Consider the following 16,023-nt stretch of genomic DNA (forward strand, 5'->3'; position numbering starts at 1 on the left):
TAAGCGCTCGTGCCATACAGACAACCTGTTTCCACTGCTACCGCCGCAGGGGCGGCTCCAGAGACTTGATTAAGGGGGGGACCAAGTCATAATTTTCAAAAAAAAAAAAAAACACAAAAATTTTACAACACAAATTCCTGTCTTCTATTTTTAGAATTTGCAAAAATATCAATTATACGATCTATTTCATTTATAACATCTAAATTGTTATACACATTGATAAGACATCATGCTGATAGTCTATCTTCAGTCATTCTTGAACGAAGCTAAGTTTTAACTCTCCTAAGTGCGGAGAAACTCCTTTCAGCAGAGGCAACGCTTACAGGCAGAGTTGCTAATACTTGCATAAATGTTCTAATGGCTGGAAACATATATTCAACACATTGCATGTACGATTCCAAAGCTTTACATGGACGTTCATTAATTGGTTGTTGTTTTCATTTGTGAAGCCACAGACTAATTTCACCTAAAATAAATAATAGAAGGTTTATTACTGCTACTTAATTACTATTAATAATTATAAATACATTTATTAGTAAAATAAAAATGGTACCTTCTAACATATCAACCATTACATTTTCGGAAACAGTGAAGAGTGGAGAAAACTTTTTTGCTACTGCAATGATTTTCACAGATATTCTTTGTTGGTCCCAACCATCAATGTCATTTAATTTAACAATAATATTTGGAATAAGTAAACGCAAATCAAATGCTTCCAATGTGTCTGTTGATAACCTGTTGGTTATATCCGATTTTATAGTGTCTAATAATGGAACGTAAATGCTATGCAAGTAAAATTGTTCAGCATCCGTCGCTGGATAATTATTACGGTGTATTTGTGTTTTTACTCTTCTTGGCATTTTGATTTCACATCCAATTTCTTCTGCTAAGCTACTAGCTTCCAAGAAAATTTTATGGAATTCACCTACACACAGCGTACGTTTTTCCTGAAATATTTCTTTGATTCCTTCTATTGCGGACGAAGCATTAGCTAAATCTAACGATGATGATTGAAGGAGTCGAGATATTGGCAGCGTTAATTTTAAAATATCAGCAGTTGACAAAAGGGAAATGACAAAATCACTGTTGCATATAGCTGCCAATAATATAGAAGCTTTCGAAGAAGAAATTCGATCAGCCCAGTTAGAAATGTCTGTAAGTGCTTCAATAACCTGTAACAAAATATAATTTTAAATAAAATTATTAAAATATGCTAAACACTATAAATATTCATATATTATATATCAGGAGTGGCCAGCGAGAAGAGACTCGCGAGCCACCAAATAACCAAATATATTAATAAAAATTGAAGAGCCAAGATGTAAAAAAAAAAGGTCATATTATTGTATATTATATGAACTTTTTTTTTTTTGGCTCTTACGTTAATTTACGTCTAATGTTACGTTAAGATGCGAGCCGCAAAAGTCTTTAACGCGAGCCGCGGTTTTGCCACCCCTGCTATATATTATATAAAACAATATTTACCTTTGGAAGAGCAGATTTAAACTGTAGAACACCATCGTGCATCTCTATCCATCTTGTTTGACGCAGTCCTGTAAGTATTTTTGTAGAAATATTCTTTAATACCAAGTGCATTTTAGCTGATGCATTAAAAAATGCAATTATTTCCTTTAGAGTTCCTATTGTATTCTTTATGGGCACAATTTTAGAAGTCCGTGTCAATGAATTATTCAATGCATGATTATAGCAAGGACAGTAAACTGCAATTGAACACTCTTTCTTTATTGTAGTAACTGCTCCACAATCTTCAAATACCATTACAGCACAACCATCAGTGGCCACTCCAACACAACGTTTTAAATCAAATCCCAAATCTTTAGTTAAAATATCTAAAACAATGTAACCAAGAGCCACTCCAGTGAGTTTGGTTTCTCCAGAAGCTAATACATCATTTGTCCTTATGGATCTATAAGCATCCACAAAACACACAAAATCCTCATGGATTTCAATATTAATGACATATCTCAAAGTTAAGCTAAGTTGCTCAACACAAGATATGTCTGAAGTTTCATCGAACATGATTGAATAGAAACCAGCATTTTTAACATTTTTAACAATTTGAGATTTAATGACACTTCCAATGCAGTCCAAGAGTTCATTCTGAATATTCTTTCCTATGTACATGGCTCGAGAGGAAGTATTTTCCAAATGCTTTTTTAAACTTACATCACCAGCACATATTCTTAAGCACAACAATTCTCTAAAATTTCCTTCATTAGAAGTAGGAGAACTTTCAGAGTTATCAATATCAATTAATTTACCGTCATCTCTATGACCTCTTATTGAAATATTTTGTTGTCCACAAAAAATTAAAGTTTCGATGATTGGTTGGAGTCGTTCACGATTTTCTTTAACTTGTTCAAGTCTCTGAGTTGAAATTTGATTAATTACTTGTTTTTTAGGACATGAATAAGTTTTCAAAAAGTCTTTTCCAGCTCTTACGGAATTTAAGTGATACTTGTTATTATTATGAACACTATCTTTGCCAGTCAACTTTGAACATTTTTGAAGTGGTTTTATAACGAGATTTTGAAGGCAATTATTATATGATGCAAATATAAAACAGTATTTACAAAATAATCCATGGGCTACATCAGACATAACCAACCAATGAAACTGTTTCAAATGAACAAAGACGGTGACCGTTTCTTAAGTTTACCACCACGAAGTTGTTCAGAACATGGAAAAATATAGTTTTCAAGTGGGTACCATGGTCTTCGAGTATGGCCTTTTTAATAAAATCATTTACGTTAGTTTTCCCAATGAATGATCCAATACCTGGTTTTGATATTATACATCTTGATGTTACATTATCCTAAAACAATAACTATATATTAATAACTTGGGTATAACATTAACAATTATTAATTTATGGCAAAGGTAAAAAAATTAAATTCAGTTAATTAAGTAAGTAAGTTAAGTCAACATTTAGAAAATTAAGCCATAAATTAATAGTACACAAACATAAAAAAATGAACTTATTAACTTTGCTTTTACTGTGTAACTAGTTAATGCCCACCTTTGATTTAATGGTAAACTTAAAATAACTTACATCTATTGTTTTTAATTGGCCAACTCCTTTTTTTGGAAATTCTTATTGTGTCTTCATCTATATTCCTTTTTCGACTGTCATTATTGCCTGTTTGTTGCTTAGGTTTTTCTTTCAATTATTTAAAATAAAAATATTGTTTATAATATACATCACATATAGTGATTACAATCACGGCCCTATTTTATGATCCCGGGACTTCGGGATATTTAGCTATCAATCCCGAGATCCCGGGATTATCTCGAAATTTGGAAAAAAATATTTAAAAGCATTATGCACATTTTTGTTTTATTTAATTATTTTAACTATTATAGTTTTTATTATTATTATACATTAGAATTAAATGTTCTACTGATTTTGAAAATATGAACGCAGGAAAAGTAAAGCGTTTAATGTTCCGTCTCCCAGTCTGCTTCTCAGCTTATTTCCAATAGAGGCTGCTGCTGAAAATGCACGTTCTGACTCAATACTAGTAGGAGGCATAGACATTAAATACTTAAATGTTAGCTCTAAATGATGCCCGCGAGTTCCTCCATTTTCAAACAGATTCATTTCTTTTTGATTATTTTAATCAAATCAGTTTCTTTTTGTGTTTGAGGATCAATTGTTCTTTTACTTTTTCCTATTTCAAGCTCCGACTTTTCTTGTAATGTCAAATGACTGAGTGTAATAGATTCACTTATTGTTTGTTCAAAACAATGTTGTTCTTTTTCATTAGGACTAATAGGATTATGTATCCTTTCAATTAATTTTATTATTTGTTTTCTAATAAAATCATTTTTAGGAATTGAAAATAAATCTTTCAAATATGTAATTTGATCATGGTTATCATGAGGATTCTGTACATAATTCAATACGCCAGACAACTCTGGACTTCGTCGTTTTTTTATACGATCACTCAAGCATATCCTTATTTTATTCGCTAGTATTGAATTTTTTTCTGACAATTCCTTGAAAAGAAATTTAAAAGCAGCATCAGTAGTGCACACATTGGAATCACGACGACCAATTGCTTCCACTGTCAATTTAATGGGGGACGAGTATATATGTTATCTCAGTAATTAAGTTATAATCCGAATCGTCTAAACTGACTGGGTGGTTTAGATCTATGAGCGATTTTTGAATGCTGGTTTTTAAAAGAATAAATCGTTCTAACATGGTAAGAAGACTATTTCATCTCGTTTTACAATCCAGGAGTAGTTTTATTTCTTTTCCATGCTCTGCTTTAATATATTTTTGAAGTATAGTGTCATTTTTTGTCGGAGATCTTTTAAAATACAGTACAACTTTGCGTATTTTTTTTATTACTACATTATATTATATTCATTGGTTAAATCTGGCATGTCTTGAATAATATCATTTTGCGGAAGAATATTTAAAACTGAATTCGGAAAGTCTAATTCTTCATCGTCATCTTCATTATTATCTTCATAGTCGTCTTCATTTATATCATTTGCAGTTGATTCATCTCGGACATTTTTTTTATTATTAAGTACATCACAAACAGCTAAATGAATACCATGTGCGAAACATAGCTGGTGTTCAGTGTTAACAAGTTTTACTACTTTTAACATTACATTTGGTCCATCAGTTACTATTGCGACAATATCTTTGTCTAGTGAAATATCAAATCGACTTAGTCGATATTTCAATACATAAATACAGTTTTCAGCTGTCATTGAACCATTAACTCGAATAAGACCTAAGCTCCAATATTTTGTTTGCGAATGGACGTAAATATTCATAAAACGCTTGTTAGCCGTGGAAGTCCACTCGTCAAAAGTTAAACCAAATCGTTCACCTGTATTTTTTAACTGTTTTAATTCGTCAATTATTTTTTCCCTAATTGTTAAACTAAAATGTATTACACGATTTCGAATTGTAACGGCTGATTTTGGTACATCAAAGGAACCTTTAGATATTAATAAATAATAACTGTCTTAAATCATTAGAAGTTATAAAAACAATAAATGGGAAACCATCCAAAGCTGTCATTCGAGCCAAAACATGATCTAGTGTATCACTCTTAGATAAAAATATCTTTTTTATCTTTAATAAAATATTCAACAAACTTTCGTTTAACTGGCGGTGTCGAATTTTCTTCTAACGGTTCTCCACATCCATTCCCAGCTAATGAACGATTGCATTCAGATCATACTTTAAAATTATGTATTGATGACAAATGTGTATGTAAACCTTTTGTCGATCCTCCCAACGTCTTCAATACGGCTGGACATCGTTTACACCGCGCACTTTTTCCATCATTTGCGATTAGAAAATGACTCCACGCCGATGATGTATCCAAATCTTTTTTGTGTTTAATAAAAACAGTATCACGTGAGTGTGACATTTTATAATTAAAGTGTTCAAGTTAAATATTCACAGTTAAACATAAAAAAAAAAGACCCGGGAGTCGTGAGCGTGACTCTTAACTGTAGCGCTACGTGTTGAATGTTTTCAGAGAACAGCGTAATATATTAATTTGTTCATACGTATAAAGATCGATCCTAAATATAATCTCATAAGTCATAACTTATAACATAATATAATCTTATCTTATCTTATAAATACGTTAATCGGAATAATACTGGGGAATTAAATTATAGAGTTGCTATTACATAGTCCCGAGAATCCCGGGATTATTTATACTGGGCCCGGTATTTTCGGTACCTAAAAGTAGTCGGGATCCCGGGATTTTAATCTCTAATCACATATTATATAGGTAATTAAATTAAATTCATTTTTCAAATTTACATCAGGTTACACTATTCAATCAATTGTGTTCTGTATAATATATAAGTAGGTAATTAACTTAAGCTAACTTACATCTATTGTATCTAATTGGCCAACTCCTTTTTTGGTACCGTAATATGGAGTGAATAGAAATGATGAGGTGAATAGAAACGAAATCAGGAAAATGTTATTTTTTATTTCTTTACAATTCAGTTTTAGTATTATCAATACGAAACATTCATAAATCCAATATTCATTAGTACGAAACTTGTTTATATTGAAACGTTTTGTTTTGTTCTATCTCCATACACATATTATTGATAAGAAGCATGTGGTAATCCTTATCAATGAAAAATTATCAAAATTCAAAGTTACCGTTCATAATGTAAACTTTTTTTTTCAATTTCTTTTCCTAGTTAATTTTTCGCAGTATATTGCTGGCTTTAATAACACGTAAGTATAATATTTTTATTTCAATCCGCTCAGAGTTTATTAATTTTAGTTTAACAAATTACAGAAATGTGGTGAATAGAAACATACAGAATGCCACGAAATTATGATAAAGGTTGTCGTTCAAAAACGTATAAAAAAACAAATCCAACTGATCTCGCAAATGCTGTCAATGCAATTAAAAGAAAGAGAATGACTTATCGTGAAGCACAGGGGGTATACGGGATTCACTACTCTGTTATTTATCGCCATGTAAAGAATAAAGACATCAAAAAGCAAAGTGGGCAAACATCATTAAGTTTAAATGAAGAAAAACTTTTGATTGATAATATATTGCTATGTGCTGAATGGGGGTTTCCTCTTGATAGGTTAGACTTACGTTTATTGGAAAAAGGTTTTTTGGATCGTAGAGGTAAGAAGGTTAAGAGATTTGGAAGATCAAATATGCCAGGTAAAGAGTGGGCGCATAGTTTTTAACCAGGCATAGTGATGTTTTAGCTGTACGGTTGTGCCAAAATATTAAAAGGTGTAGAGCTGCAGTTTCTAGAGAAACTATTAATCAGTATTTTGATAATTTGACAATATCTTTGGAAGGAATACCTTTATCCCATACAATAAATTATGACGAGACTAACTTGACGGACGACCCAGGAAGGCGTAAAATTATCACCAAACGTGGAACTCGGTATCCTGAGAGAATTATAAACAGCACCAAGACTTCAATTTCAATAATGTTTGCTGCATGTGCTGATGGCACACTTTTACCACCATATACAGTGTACAAATCAAAACATTTACACGAGTCTTGGAGAATTGGTGGTCCTAAAGGTGCAAGGTTTAATCGAAGCCCATCAGGTTGGTTCGATAGTCTGTGTTTTGATGTTTGGATAAAATCTATTGCTTTACCTTACTTCAGTAAATTATCTGGACCAAAAGTACTAATTGGAGATAATTTATCAAGCCATTTGTCTACTGATTCGATTAAATTATGTAAGGAAAATAATATTAGATTTGTATTTTTACCAAATAATTCCACACACCTGACTCAACCTCTTGATGTAGCCTTTTTCAGGCCATTAAAAATACATTGGAGAAATATATTAGAACAGTGGAAAAAAACAGAAGGAAAGGATGAATGCTCACTCCCAAAAGATAGATTTCCTAGATTACTTAAACTATTGTGGTTGAAAATACAAGAAAATGGTTCTGAAAATATTGTGGCAGGTTTTAACAAATGTGGAATAGCTCCATTAAATCGACAAAGAGTTCTTGATATGTTACCATCCGACGATATAGACAAAACTGATCCTAATATTGAGTTTGCTCTATCTACAACACTTAAAGATTTTTTAAAAGAAATGCGGCCTTCAGATCAAACCAAAAAAAGACAGACCAGAAAAAGATTAAATGTACAACCCGGTAAAAGCGTGGACACTGTTTCATCAGAGGAAGAAATAAATTAATTAGATACCTCTAGTACAAGTGATTCAAATATCAGTTCAGATAATATTGAGACTAATATAAATCAAAATAATGGATCCACAGAAGTTTATGTTGTTAAAAATGAAAAAGTTTTTAAAAATGTACATCCTATTCAGCACAACAAAGATGTAATTGAAGATGATTGGTATCTTGTTGGTTTTAATTCAACTTCTAATAAACCATCAACAAGCAAGGTGCACTACACATATTTTATTGGACAAATTATTAAAAAAACCAATGGTGGTTATTTAGGAACATTTCTTAGGAAAAAGGTGAATAACTTAGACCGAAAAAACTTTGAAGCCACTGGTACACAACTGTTTTTCCTGCATAGTGCTTATTTAATTCTTTGTAATTTTTAATACGACGAAACCAGACTTGACTTAAGTGAAAACGACAACCTACCACTTGACAATTTTCAAAAACTTCCAATACTGCGTTGTGAGCAGCTTTTTCAAAGTCTAAATGTATCATTTTCAATTGCAATTGTTGTCCGTGAAATTTAAAATATAATTCTTTTATTTTCAACCAAACGTCAGCATACGATGTTTGTGTTTTAGAGTCCATAAAAACAAATATAATTGGCACATAAAATCCATTCTAATATACATGTATTGTATACATTTGAAGAAAATATTTTGGTGCATACGAAAAAGTTCCATCAGCAAAAACATGCTTTGAACTATTTAAAAGAGACATTTTTAATTAAAAATTTAACTGAAACTAGTAAAAAATATTGGCGAACTTGCTCAGCTTTGCATACACTTAGTAATTAGTATATCTATATAAATTATAAAATTTATATTATACATATAAATCACATAGATAATAAATTGCGAATAGATTACAGTTTAAAATCAAAAATTTGTTTAAATTAAAATATGGGTTAATAACTTAAGAACAATAATCTATTTAAATCTGTTGAAAGTGCAGCTTGACAGACTAACTGTTTTAGCATTAATATAAATGAATAACACGACAATATGATTATGTATGAGTATAATATATAATAACGTACAACTGGACAATTTAACGTGACTGTACACACACACCGTATACGCACTGTACGACGGTGGCTGTGCAAGTGAGTATTACATACTTCAAAGGCCCTATATATATGCACAACCGAGGTCATGTTACATCCGTATAGAGAGTGAGTCTTACGCTCGTATAACTAGATACTAAATTGTACACACGTGTTAAGGCTGACTACTAATATTAATTGTATATTTTAACAAACTCGACATTTCACTTTCACTGATGACTTCATGATATTCCTAAAATAAAGTCAAATAAAATAGTAAAATGTTATAAAATATTTAAATTGCATAGGTAATAATTTAATACAAAATTATATACAAATCTAGTTAAACGACACAATATTTTTTACAATATGTAATTGGTATAAAAACACGTAAAAATGAGGCGGCAATATTGTAGTGGTAATAATATTCCGCTAAAAATATCGCAAAGCAAAAAGGTCGTCAGTACGAAAATCGCAAAAACAAAAAAGTAGGTACCCAACGGTACAAAAAACTATGTAATAATATCGCATTTTATTTTCATCGTAAGCCCAATTAAAAATAATAATTTATAAAATATTTATAGTTTATAATTGTATCATGCATAGGTATTAATTAATGTTTACATTTTGTACTGTATACAAAATAAAATACAAGAAAATCCTAACATTTTATATTTTTAAAATTTATTTGACGGAAGTTACTCGGACCGCCAGTTGCCTATCCCTGCCTGATACGATTAGAACTACCCGTACCTATAAAGATCGGATACTTTGTATCATTATTAGTATTTAGGCCGCTCTTGTTAAGTACCTACTTAAGAGGCCGCATGCGTCGTCTCCGTCTTACAAAATGCACAACATAGCAATACTGTTTTGCGTGAGATAACTATGCTCGCTCTGTATTTATAGTAGAATTACTAAAACCACACAACGCATATAGAAGAACTTTATCTGTGTCGTAGCATTTTTATTATTTGGATAACAATAATATAATTAATTTTTTTTTTGGTTTTATTCGTTTAATTATTAAAAACTATTGGTAAGTGCTATAAAAAAAACAATAACGCTACGACACAGATTAAGTTCTTCCTTATGTGTTGTGGAATTTTAGTAATTCTACTATAAATACAGAGGGAGCATAGTTGTCCCGCGCAAAACAATTTTGCTATGTTATGCATTTGTAAGACGGAAACAACGCATGCGGGCGTAGCGTCCTCTTAATTACGTATTACGATTAATGTGGTTTTGTATAGCAGAAAAAACGCGACCAGGCTAAGATTTAGGTTTTTAACGCGTCAGTGTGATAGAAATAGTTTTAAAGTACATATACTTACGAGTAACGTTTGTGTAATCCACTGGTATCTAGTGCGTGTGAACAGCTTGAGGGACGGCAACAAAATAATTTAATAATGTCTTGTGAACCCAAATATCATGATTATGTAATATTATTATATACACGTATATAATCAATCCGAATATTATTTTCAGTTTTTCCAGACATAATTTCAAAGATCATCTCATGGACAATTAGAAAATTAATAATTGTAATTTTTAAATTCGTATTTTTGTTGCAATAAACACTGGCATCTACAGTTAAATGTATTAGCTTTTCTTAGTAATTTAGCTACCAGCTAAGTATTATAATGTCTCTCTAGTCTTTATTGTACAAACATTTCTCACTTCTTAGAAAAACATAAGATCAGGCCATACAACATATATTTCATATATTACAACATATATTACAACACACAGGTTACCTATATATTACTGATCAGTCTTGAGGTTTATTTTTCTATATAAACTTTTATTATAAAATATTAAATAAGTCATTGTAATTGCCATACGAATAAATACATTGAAAGTAATGGCTTATGATAGAAAAAGTGTTGAATACAATTTTGTGTTGGTAAATGTCCAAAAGAGATGAAGAAGGATGGATTTAAACTACTAAATTCATATTTTGCATGAAACCATTATAAGGAAGTTATAGTATAACATTTAAAGTTTTAGCGTTACATTTTTTTAGTTACACAATTTTATGATAACCAAAGAAGATACTACATTTGTCAGTGGAAAAGTGGTCAAACATTTCGCGGGGTAACCCCGTTATTACCTACATTATCCGGTGTTATTAATTTTTAAAATTTATATTAATATAGATTCAAATGAAAATGATTTATATTTAGGTCAATACATAAATGATATTTCAAATAAATATCAGGATGGACTAATGATCTTAGATTATTATAATGTGCACAAAAACTTAAATTTTTCAATGAAAAACAAATTAAGTTTTGCCAGATGACTACCATAAACAATGGGTAAGCTATTACAACCATTTGATAGATGTTAACGAAATACGAATTCCCCGTCGAGTAATCCATGTGAGTGAAACCATGGATCTCCAATTGCACATATTCTGCAATGCCTCAGAAGCCGCATATGGAGCCTGTGTCTACATCAGAAGCAAGGGCAGAGATAATGTCATCAGCTGTGAACTGTTATGCTCACGATCCCGTGTAGCACCACTAAAGGTTACCACCATACCACGCCTTAAGCTCTGCGCTGCTCTACTGGCGTCGCGTCTCGAAAACAAGATCACCGCAGCTGTACCGCTTACATTTTCAAAACGTGTGATATGGAGTGACTCTACCATAGCCCTGACATTGATTAAAAATCACCAAGGTAGCAGCCAGTGGAAACAGTTTGTAGCAAACAGAGTAGCAGAGATTCAGGAGCTCACCATCAGTTATTCTTGGCACTATGTAGGGACCAATGACAATCCGGCCGACCATGTCAGCCGAGGGTTAAATCCAAAAAAATTAAGTAATTGCGATGCATGGTGGCATGGCGCTCTCTGGCTCCAAGCAAGCGAACAACAATGGTCTAACGCTGAAGTTGCCATGCCGGAATCAGAGATCCCTGAGCGCAGATCTCAAATCACGATCTCCTTAAAGGTATCTACAGAGCTCAACCTGGCAATTTTGTATAGCCAATTGGAGAAGCTACAACGAATAATCGCATATTGCTTGCGATTTAAGTACAATTTCCGTGCGAAAGGCGAATCCATGTATGGACCCATCACTGTGGTCGAGCTTCAGGGGGCACTGAATGTACTTTTAAACAGGCTCAGAAGCGGCATTTTCCTGAAGAAATTAAGCTTTTAGCTCGAGGTCAACATATCCGAGCCAGCAGCAAGCTGAGATCTCTGACCCCATCCATTGATGCAGCTGGAATCCTGCGAGTTGGCGGCCGGTTACAGCATGTGCATGTGAGTTATGAAGAACGATCACCCCATTATACTCAATGCCGACGATCCACTCACAAGACTGCTAGTCGATTACGAGCATCGGCGATTGATGCACGCTGGACCCCAACACCTATTGGCTTCACTCCAGCAGCGATATTGGATATTCGGCGGGCGAAATGCAGTGCGTCTTCACACGCACAAGTATTTGAAGTGCTACAGATGGAAAATTAAAGCAGCGACTCAATTGATGGGATCCTTACCAGCCGCCAGGGTGAACCCATCCCCAGCATTTTATGTCACAGGCTTCGATTATGCTGGTCCAATATCCATAAGACATGGAGGAACAAGGAGCAGGGTCCTCACCAAGGCATACGTGGCACTTTTCGTTTGCTTTAGAACTCGTGCCATTCACCTAGAATTGGTATCAGACCTCACTAGCGTGACCTTCCTTGCGGTATTGCACAGATTCATATCTCACAGGGGAAAGCCGATTCAAATCCATTCAGATAAAGACAAATTTTATCCGAGCCAACGGAATATTGGGTGAGTTCCTAAACAATAATTCTCTAAGGAAAGCGATATTAGAATACTCACACCAAGAAAGGATAGACTGACGATTTATTCCTCCTCATGCTCACGATTTTGGAGGCCTATGGGAAGCCGGAGTTAAATCAACAAAATACCATCTACGCCGATGCATTGGAGGCAGTATACTTAATTTTGAGGAGCTACATACAGTACTAGTGCAAATTAAAGCGGTTCTGAATTCAAGGCCCGTAATGGCTGTTTCCGATGATCCCAACAGCTTGGAGACATTGACACCAGGACACTTTCTAATTGGAAATAACTTAGGTACTCCAAGAAGTGAGAAAAATAGTAAAAAGAACCATCCATGAGACTGGTTTGGCTATTTCTTCTGATTTCCCTATCATAGGAGCATCAGCAGACGGACTTGCTTCAGATTTTGTTTTGGAAATCAAGCGTCCACAGAAGCATACCACTATGAATAATTATATAAAAAATGGTATCGTACAGTCAAAAGTTCTGGCTCAGCTGCAACTGAAAATGCTTGTACTAAAGAAACCAAGAGGGCTTCTTGCTATAGCTGATCCTGGCATTATACAGAATAAGAAAGTACACATTTCATGGGTTGATTATAATAAAAATATGTGTGATGACTTAATTGAAAAAAGTTGGATATTTTGGATAACTTTTATATTACCAATTTTAATAAATACACACATTTTTTTTTTCAACCCGAAGGTTGGTTTACAGCTCCAATTCTCCATTCTAACCGATTCCTCGCCTTTTCTTTAAATTCTTTGAAGGTTTTGACTTTTGCATCGATTTTAATTAGTCCTATATACGAGTATTATATTATGCAATTCTTCCGGGTGTCTCGGGTATGTCCAACCATTTTCCAGCATCTTTCTCTAATCGCATCTATGAGTGTACGTTTTTCTCCTACTGTTTTAAGTACTTCTTCATTCGTTTTCCGCTCTATCCAACTTATCGTTTCCATACGCCTCCAGCACCACATTTCGAACGCTTCTAATTTTTTCTTTTCGGTATCATTTATTACCCAAGTTTCACATCCATATGTTGCAACACTCAATACATATGTTTTTTAAGTCTCTTCTTGATATTAAGAGGTATCTTTTTTGAAGTGAGGAACTTATGTTTCTTACTAAAGGCAATTTTTGCTAATTCTATGCGTTGTTTAATCTCATGGACACTCTTGCCATCAGATGTGATTTTACTCCCTAGGTATACCATTTCTTCTACCTGTTCCAGTTTTTTATTTCCAATGTATACATCAGCTTTTACTTTCGGGTCTCTGGCACAGACTAAGATATTCATTTGTGTACTATTTATTTTCATTTCTGATGTTCTGAGCATTTCATCCATTTCTTCAACTGCACGCTGTATATCACCTTCACTCTCTGCTATTACCAAAATGTCATCAGCAAATCGTATCATTGAAACGATTTCTCCACCAATTTTGATCCCAATATTTAATCTTGCTAGCTTTGCTTTCACTATATTTATAACTTTTTCGATGTTGCAGTTAAAAAGTGGTGGTGATAACGTACACCCTTGTCGGACTCCTTTTAGATTCTGAGTGGAACGATGAATGTATTGATTTTACAATGATGTGTTTTTTTTTTTTTTTGTGTCTGTGTACACGATAAGTAGTCGAAATAATGCTACGATTTTCAACTTCAGTATCTTGTTCGATCAGAAAGTGAATATCGTTGGTGCATTGGAGAGGTCAAAATTTAAATTTCCCAGTAGTTTTCAAAAGCGCCGGGAAAAACAAAAGAAAAATTAAGGAAAAACGGGAATTTTTACGCAAAATCGATTTTTCACAAAATTGAATTTGGTTTTTGGTGTAACTTTAAAAAAAAATGACCGTAGATACATGCAATTTTGACTGAATGTTTATATTAGCATTTTCTATATACCATAACATTTTCAAAATATTTTGACTTATTTTGAGCTCTTTACGGACATATTCAGTTTTCATTTTTTTTATTTTTTTTTCTAAAAATATCAATAAAATTTTATTTGTTGATTAAAAAAGCTTGAAAATTTAATAGAAGGCTCCTAGTATATTGTTTCAAAGGCAGATGAAAAATATTAAAAATCGTTAGTCACAGTTTTTTTTTATAAGCATTTTAAGTTCAAAAATTGACAAAATATGGAAAAATCACGAAAATTAACAAATTATTTTGGGTTAAGAATTCGTAAAAAATTTTTCTTTTTAAATCTAAGATTTTAAAATGTAATACAAGATTCCTTATAAGATTATCTACTTTTATCAAAGAAAGAATATCTATAAGAAAGTCAAAATTTTTTTTTATAAGTATTTAAAGATCGAATTTTGACAAAATTTATCAAATTTAAAATTTAATAATTATTTCGTAGTTAAAAATTTATAAAATGTTCAATTTTTATATCTAAGGATTAAAAATGTAAAACAAGATTCCACCTAAGTAATTAATTCTGTTACCAAAAAATCTAAAAAATACATAAGCACAATTTATTTTTATAGTCATTTTAAGCTCAAATTTGGACGAAATCACATATTAAAAAACCTGGAATAACTATTTTAGTTATTTTGTTGTGATTGTATATTATTGAAACTTCTAAAGTATACTATTATATATCTATGATAGTACCACGATTTGTTGTTGATGTATAGCGCGTTATAAGTACCTAATGGATATTGTGATATGATTAATTTGGAATTTATTATAGACACTATTATTGTTCTATTTTTTTTTTAATACCATAGATAAGTATATAAGATATCTTATACCTAGACTGACATACCGTCTCCGCTCAAAATCGTTTTTCTTATACAGTGATATTATATCATTGAATTCAAATTTAATACTATCCATTATACAGTAACCCACTTGTAACCTACTGTACAGTAAAGCGACATCCACTTACCCACCTTTTTTATTTCTGATTCTATGTTCAGGACAAATTTGAGTCTTTACATTACATATTATAGTTCTTTCCCTTTTTATCTGAACATATCCAATGGCTGAATCTCCATAATTTTCTCTCGATGATCTAATGAAAATATATAAAAAATAATCAGATAATCTATATATCTTATTAAAAATAATCGAGTTTTTAACTACATATTAGCATTATATATTATATATTATTTATATTTAGGTAATTTATGATATTAGTAATTTAATTATTTAGGTATTAGGAAACATAAAAACCAGCAGTGATAATAATACATACCTTTGAGCTTTTGTCCCCTAACTTCAGGATCATTGAAGCAATCATTATTTTTTATGTATTTTGTTACAGCAAAAATGTCAATATTTGGTAAATTTATAGATGTACCTTTGACATAACCTTTACTTACACTTACAGCACGGCTATAGATATGAATGGTTGCGCGACGGCATATAGCGTGTTGCAGAAGAAAACGGCGTTATATGTTCTTATCAAAAACCTCTAGATTACTAGCGCTTTTAGCGGAAT

General features: G+C 32.2%; 2 protein-coding genes across 2 annotated transcripts; one reads left to right on the forward strand and one right to left on the reverse strand.

Moving 5' to 3' along the window:
- Positions 1 to 266: 266 nt before the first annotated feature.
- LOC103309522 lies at positions 267 to 2,622 on the reverse strand. The gene is made up of 3 exons (XM_029485095.1): positions 1,486 to 2,622; positions 554 to 1,172; positions 267 to 403 (listed from the first exon to the last, which is right to left on the reverse strand). The coding sequence occupies exons 1-3, from the start codon at positions 2,620 to 2,622 to the stop codon at positions 267 to 269; spliced, it is 1,893 nt and encodes a 630-aa protein (XP_029340955.1).
- A 9,415-nt stretch (positions 2,623 to 12,037) lies between these two features.
- On the forward strand, positions 12,038 to 12,556 carry LOC103309521. Its single transcript, XM_008185124.1, has one exon. The coding sequence runs from the start codon at positions 12,038 to 12,040 to the stop codon at positions 12,554 to 12,556; it is 519 nt and encodes a 172-aa protein (XP_008183346.1).
- The last annotated feature ends 3,467 nt before the right edge of the window (positions 12,557 to 16,023 follow it).

This window comes from Acyrthosiphon pisum, chromosome X, assembly GCF_005508785.2.
Source record: "Acyrthosiphon pisum isolate AL4f chromosome X, pea_aphid_22Mar2018_4r6ur, whole genome shotgun sequence".
Lineage (NCBI taxonomy): Eukaryota > Metazoa > Arthropoda > Insecta > Hemiptera > Aphididae > Acyrthosiphon > Acyrthosiphon pisum.